Raw genomic sequence first — 7500 nt, forward strand, 5'->3', positions numbered from 1 at the left:
TGACAGCTGAAGTGTCATGCATTCAAGTCTTCCTGCTGACGTTCTGCATTTCTTCCGCAGTCTAGCATTTTCCCTCTTTATGTCTGCCTTGATATTTTTTTCGGTCTTGTTTTTTGACCTATTCTCTCTTTATCTCTCTCTCTGTCTGTGGCGCAGATGATAAATGATCTTGTGTGTTTGGTTAAATGCCCGCGGGGCAGAGCTGCTCTCAGATGTGATCACTGGGGCTAAGCTACAGTGTGTCCCCTATTACAGCTCTCCTCTGAGTTCAGTCTAATGGAAAAGAGATCAGTTCATGTAAAACATCTACAGTTACTGCCTATTGCAAACTATCAATCAAATTTGTTCACATATATCAGTAATCATTTACATACAATATACACTAACTGGCCACTTTATTAGGTACACCTTACTAGTACCAGGTTTGAGCCCCTTTTGCCTTCAGAACTGCCTTAATCCATTGTGGCATAGATTCAACAAAGTACTGGACACATTCCTCAGAGATTTTTCCTCCATACTGACATGACAGCATCACGCAGTTGCTGCAGATTTTTTGCCTGCACATCAAAGATTTAAATCTCCCCGTTCCACCACATCCCACCAAAGGTGCTTTATTGGATTGAGTTCTGGTGAGTGGGGAGGCCATTTGAGAACAGTAAACTCAATGTCATGTCCATGAAACCAGTCTGAGATGATTTACGCTTTAGGACATGGTGCATTATTCTGCTGGAAGCAGCCATCGGAAGATGTGTACACTGTGGTCATAAGGGGATGGACATGGTCAGCAACAATACTCAGGTAGGCTGCGGCGTTGACTGATCTTACCTATGAAATGTTCTGCCTTTGTGCTTTGTTTTCTTTGTTTGTTCGTTACTACACCCGTACAACAGCGCTAAAATCCAGCATCTTCACGTAGTAACACTGTCTTGACTAGTGCGGTTGAATGACGCTTGTCCTGGGAGCACTGTACAAATATGGCGGCGCTATTCACGCATGTTCAGGGTCCCCATGCGATATCTAGTGTATTTATCTATGGGTTGTAATAACTCTTCCGAATGAAAAGCCTAGTTTACTACATTTAATCAGCTCACAGTAGAAAAAAAACAAGCAAAGCCTACTGTTTTCTCATTTAATGTTCCATTTCTCTAGGAACTCCACCACGATGTGAAAAAAAAAAAACGGTCGCAGCTTCCAGTTCATGGAGACTTTAAAGGGGTGGTCCACTACGATCTCATATTTTAAACTTTAGCTGATGTGCAATGTAGCTGTGTGAACATAAACAACATCTCTGAATGTAAAATGTTCTAAGTTCAATGCAAAGGGAGACCTTGGTTTTTACAGAGTTAGCTTAGCAAAGCCTACAATGAACGAATTTTGGGGACTACAAAAAAATACTTCCGCCCCCTGTGACATCACAAGTTGGTTTACTGCGCATCCCACACTGCGTATACAGGTAAGGGCCGTGGCCAGAAGCACTGTAACGTTATAGCAGAGATGAAGCTTAAAAATGCGTCTAAACGCTGCTGTTTCCACAGAGCTTCGTCTGTTTCTGTATTTGGGCTTCCAAAGGACACGACACAAAGACAGAAGTGCCTTCAGTTCAATATTAATTATCTTCCAGAGAATTATAAAATACTCAGCAAGCATGATTTGACAAAACAGCTCCAGAATCTCTCCCAGTTCAGTGCTGGATTCGGCTAAAATCTCCTCAAAGCAGAAGTTGTAAGCTACAAGTAAGTGTTTTTATTTGTTAAAATTGATCATGACATGTACAGTGTCTAGCGTTAACGGTATGCTGTAGCAATGATGTAAACAATGCGAAATGCTGCTTTGCGGGCAAACGATTTAGCTACAAATTCATTTCTATCAGCCAAACTGCTGTAACACACACTCACTCCACCAGCACGTTCGTGTCTCTTATGTGTGTGCGCACGGGACTGCACTAATACCGTACGTTCACACCGAAATCGGCGAGAGCGTCAAAGGTCGCTCTGGTCGCCCTGGCGACAACGCTGTCTGCCTTCAGCTCCGGCGGCGAGAGCGTCAAAACTCGCTACATTGATCTCGTACTTAAAGGAGCCGTTGCAGCATATCAGTTACATTCCTGCATAAAACATGTTTCTAGCGTGAAAATGTTGCGCACTTTTTTATCAAATTCATAAAACAATGGAAGATCAAGTTGCGTGTGGTGTGGCTTTGCTCTATTTATCCAATATGTGTCCATATGTCTGAAATATCCTGAAGCAGCTATACTGTTTTGTACTGTCACATCGCGTGAGATTCCCTCTTTTTTAAGATAAATTTATATAACATTAATGAACATCAGTAACTTATTTAATGTATGTTTCTGTTAGAAAACATTGTAAATAATTGGAAATCCGGCGACCGCAATAATCAAACCCTTGGGAACAACTGTGGTCGGAACCAAAGTTCACAGGTCTGTGTTCCCTGAACTGCTATCAAGCGTTGGACGTCTTCAATCTGATTGCTTGCCGCCGAACCGCGTCATAGCTCATTACCATAAAGTTGACTTCATTTCAACTCTCCTCGACGCTCACACCGGCGAAGACGTGCCGCGCTGCTCCTCGCCGCTTATCGTCGCCTATTGCTGCCGGCTCTCATTGAAAATGAATGACTTCCGGCTACTTTGACGCTCTCGCCGCTTTCAGTGTGAACATACGGTCAGTCTTCAAGCAGCTCCATGTGTTTCACATCTCAGATAATGAAGTCGCAAAAGATATCTGGATGATTCATATTACTTACACCTGCATATTCCGGATACTCGTGAAAGACGTCATACGCATAGAGTTAAAAAAATACAGATTAGCTTACCTGACTAGTGGTCGCAGCAGAATAATAAATCAAGGTCAACAGGTAGCATCTCACATCTTGTGCTTTACTCTTCTGTCACGATATATTACAGAAAATAACTTAATCCAAGCATCAGAGAAAAAGAAAGTCCCATGCACATGCGCTTGCTAAAGAAAGTTTACACATTTACACACACATAGACGCACACACAGACGCTGTTAAAGGAGCCGCACCCCATTTTCACTCCTTAGTTACAGACACTTGTCAGATGTTATTTTAGAGAGCAGGCGCGAGGTTGACTGCATGTTTACACAGCAGAAAAGCGCGTGCTTTTACGGGCGTGACGTGGAGCTGATCCGCCAATAGCAGCACATTATGACGATGACCAATCAGAGCCACTTAAGGGCGGGCCTTTTAGAGGAACTAGGAAATATGACAGTCGTTTTCATGTTAGCTGAGTAGCTGTGTATAATCAAAGTGAGATATATGAAAAAATTACGCGATTTCCTTCAAGTGAACCATAAGCACACATTGCTTTGCATCTTATAAACAAAACCAAGCCTTAAATTACATTCTGGACCACCCCTTTAATAATACAATAAAAAAGTACAATGTACCAGAATTAGCCAAAAGGCAGTTTTTCATCTGCTTCTACAGCTTTGAATTACAAGGACACAAGGCATGTCCTCATAAACCACCTCAACATTGGTCATACCAATGTCACTATACATATTTTTGTCCTAATAAACCTTCAAAACTAGTAAACACATGCACACACCATATTCTCTGTTTGGTACACCACAACAGCACCACTGGGATGCCTTTCCAGGAACAATCTCCCTCATTTGCTCCACGTTATTACAGAGATCTTCCAGAATCGTTCCCTCTCAAGTCAGCTGACAGAGGTCTCAGTAAAGGCTAATCTCATTATTGTCCTTGTACAGTATGCTGAGGCTTTCTAACCCCCACTAAAGCACTACATTTCCCAGGTCTCCCTGGGGGCGAAATGCAGATAAGAAAAGCAGAACGTCCATGAATGCGTGAGCAGCCGAGCGTAACTCAGACACCTAGCGCAAAGCCAGGCATGAATAAAAGATGGAAAAACTCTCATCAGGGTGAAACATGTGTCCCATGGATACAACCACTACAGACTGTCACGAAAAAAAAACATTCGGTATCAGCAAATGTGAGCGAGGCAGATGGATGTGAAAATGCTTTAGGTGGATGTGGGACAGCTACTGTACGGCACTTAAAGTTGAATGATGATAAAATATTGATGTTACATGGCAGGATTAAGAGGTATGCTGTATTTTATATAAGAAAAAAAATCACTGGAAAGGTTGTGGAACAGAAATATTTTATGTTTTATTTATTTATCATGAATAGTAATTGTATTATTTTTTTCAGTAAAACAAATTATAGATATTCAAGGCGCAATTTGTGATTTTCCCCACTAGAGGGTGCAGATTCACAACAAACAATGGTGTAGTTTATTGACTGTATGTCTTGGAGTGTGGAAGCTTCGAAGCTGTGCTCTTCATTACATACAGTGCATCAATTACAGATTTAATTTCAGGAGTATTACCTGGTGAGATGATGTAGAAGAAATCTTTAAACTCGTCCATCCAGACTTCAGCCAATCGTCTGTTGTTCTTGTTTATCACCTGACCAGTCCCGCCCGGAAAGCTGTAAGGTGTGGCTTTCCGGAACACATGTCCGACGTGAGAACATGTCACTATCTCTAGAGATCCTCCACATTGCCAGATCTGTTTACATACATACAAAACACACCAGAATCAACAACGTTGTCAAAATCAAATCAACTACACTCAAAAAAAAAATTATGTTTGTTTTTTGTTCAAACTACAGCAGCGGAAAAAAGTATTGAACACGTCACCATTTTTCTCAGAAAATATATTTCTAAAGGAGCTGTTGACTTGAAATTTTCCCAGACGTTAGTAACCAACCAAATAAACCCATATATGCAGAGAAAACAAATTAAGTTATAAGTTATGCATAATAAAATGACACAGGGAAAACATATTGAACACATGAAGAAAGGGTGGTGCTGAAAGGCAGTGAATGCCCAGACAGTAGCTGAAATTTCACAGTAGTTCTTCAGCAACTCTCTGCCTTTCCTCAGTGTAAATGAATATCATCTGCTTCAGTCCAACATCTACTTCATCAGGAAGATGACGATGAAATCAGGGTGGACATTTCAGCAAGACAATAAGCCAAAACACAGCAAAGGAATGTGGTTTCCCCAACATTCCAAAGACATGTGGCACAGGTGAATTGAGTTAGCTAAATTGCCCGTAGTGTATGAGTGTGAATGAGTGTGTGTGGATGTTTCCCAGAGATGGGTTACGGCTGGAAGGGCATCCGCTGCGTAAAACATGCTGGATAAGTTGGTGGTTTCATTCCGCTGTGGCGACCCCGGATTAATAGAGGGACTAAGCCGACAAGAAAAATGAATGAATGTTTTTTACGACTATGATCATTGTCATTATGAAAGACATTTTATGTTCTCCTACAGTATATTGTGTTCTTATTTAAATAGATATTCATTCATTCATTCGTTCGTTTTCGACTTAGTCCCTTTATTAATCCAGGTCGCCACAGCGGAATGAACCGCCAACTTATCCAGCACCCGGAGGAAACCCATGAGAAAACAGGAAGAACATGCAAACTTCACACAGAAACGCCAACTGACTCAACCGAGGCTCGAACCAGCGACTTTCTTGCTGTGAGGCGACAGCACTACCTACTGCGCCACTGTGTTGCATTTAAATAGATACTTCACCCAAAACTGAAAATTGACTCACTATTAGTACTAAAACAATATGAGTTTCTGTCTCATGTTGAACACAAAAGAGGATATTTTAAAGAAAGAGGCAAACCTGTAGCCATTGCCTTACATAGTAAAAAAAAAAAACAAATACTATAAAAATAATTGCTGGATTTTCTTTTTTAGTTGAACTATCTGTTTAATCTAAAAAAGCAAAAAATAAATAAATAAACAAATAAGCCTCACCCTGAAAGACATCTCAAGATTTTCGCCTCCCCATATATCCATCCCTGAGTCATAGGTGCCAATCTCTTCAAAATACGTTCGGTCAATAGAGAACAGACCTCCTGCCATCGTGGGAGTTCTGTGGAAAGGAATCAAACAAAATCTCATTAGGAACTGATTTCTTATGTGCACTAAGCATCAAAGGCTAATTTAACTGACGTGAACCCTGATGTTAACTGATGTGTTAAAGAATCATCTGATCAACACCTAGAACCACACAGAATCTGCACTCAGAGAAATCTGAAGATTTGCACCAGATTTGTTAGCCCATCATCTAGTTTATATATTTACTCATGTATATGGGTCTAAATGTATATATTAATTTCATTTTTAGGATTAATTTCAGATCTATTACTGAATAATATGCAAATTAGTGTATGATTTATGTACAATACAGTTTGTAAAGTAATATTTTCTGTCTTTTAGTAGATATACAGTACTGAGCAAAAGTAAGACTTTGGCACAACATATAATCAGACCCTTCATTAAAAACAAACAGAAAATATAGGAAATATGGTAAAAACAACAACACCACCACCACAACATTTCCTCTTCAAACAAAAGTCTATGTTTAATGTTTAATTGTCCAGACATTTTCTGAATTAATATACTGTGCAATATCAGGCTTCTTTCATCCCTTTTCAGAGTTCATCTTTAGGTTTAGAGTGTCATTTCTTTCTTTTTCTTTCCAGGTGATCTCATAAAGCCTCTATAATGTTCAGGTCTGGACCCTGTGCAGGCCATTTCATGAATGGCTGTGTTTCATAAACTGTTTTCTTGGCTCCAAATAGGATTTTACTGCAAGTAGCGGATCACTATCATACTGAAAATATAAAACATAATCACTGATAGTCCTTTTCAGAGAGAGCACTGCACTTTTCAACTTTCACAATTCCATCAATTCAGACAATATTGCTAACAACATTGCAGCTCAAACCCGGACAAACAGCCTCTCTCCAACATTGTCTTTCACATGCCTTAATTAAACCAAAATAATTCAAACTCTAACCAAACTCCTATCCTAACAAACCATACATCAACTAAAAGATAACATATTTATCATGTATAAACCTCAATCAAAAAAAGATGGACAAAAAATACACTTATGACTACTTTTGTGATAAAGAGTCACATATATTCGTTATATCATGAATAAAACAACAGATCTCATGTTAGCCTAAAACTTTGTACTGTATGCAAGAGACTTTCTTTGTTTACAACAGGGGTCAACAAACTTGTTTCTGGAGGGTCGGTGTCCTGCAGATTTTGGCTCCAACCCTAATCAAACACACCTGAACAAGCTAATCAAGGTCTTACTAGGTATACTTTAAACAATCAGGCAGGTAAGTTGAGGCAAGTTGGAGCTAAACCCTGCAGGGACACCGGCCCACCAGGGCTGAGATTGGTGACCCGTGATTTACCAGATAACTGGTTCTAATAGGATTTGCATTGTAAACCTTAAATAACAGTTAAAAAGTTACTGTTTTTGTGTTAATGTGTTATGATTTTAGTTACTATACTCCTAAAATAATTCCATCTACAGTTAAAGTCAGAATTATTAGCCTCCCTGAATTATTATTGTTTATTTTTTCCCCAATTTCTGTTTAACAGAGAGA

At 39.7% G+C, this 7500-nt stretch overlaps 1 protein-coding gene across 6 annotated transcripts in view; it reads right to left on the reverse strand.

Moving 5' to 3' along the window:
* The window catches only part of galnt13 (polypeptide N-acetylgalactosaminyltransferase 13), a 67379-nt gene that overhangs the window by 28061 nt on the left and 31818 nt on the right, over nt 1-7500 (reverse strand). For 5 of the 6 annotated variants that reach the window (XR_012385113.1, XR_012385112.1, XM_002663311.8 and 2 more), the window contains exons 7-8: nt 5846-5963; nt 4397-4577 (exon numbers count right to left, since the gene is read on the reverse strand). Coding sequence is in view for 3 of the 6 variants with exons in the window: in XM_002663311.8 (XP_002663357.3) it covers nt 4397-4577; nt 5846-5963 (299 nt within the window). In the remaining 3 variants the exon portion in view is untranslated. Of the gene's footprint in view, nt 1-4396; nt 4578-4795; nt 5116-5587; nt 5964-7500 lie in introns of those variants that run through there. The other variant, XR_012385114.1, reaches the window with a different exon arrangement.

This window comes from Danio rerio, chromosome 9, assembly GCF_049306965.1.
Source record: "Danio rerio strain Tuebingen ecotype United States chromosome 9, GRCz12tu, whole genome shotgun sequence".
In the NCBI taxonomy this organism is placed as follows: Eukaryota; Metazoa; Chordata; class Actinopteri; order Cypriniformes; family Danionidae; genus Danio; species Danio rerio.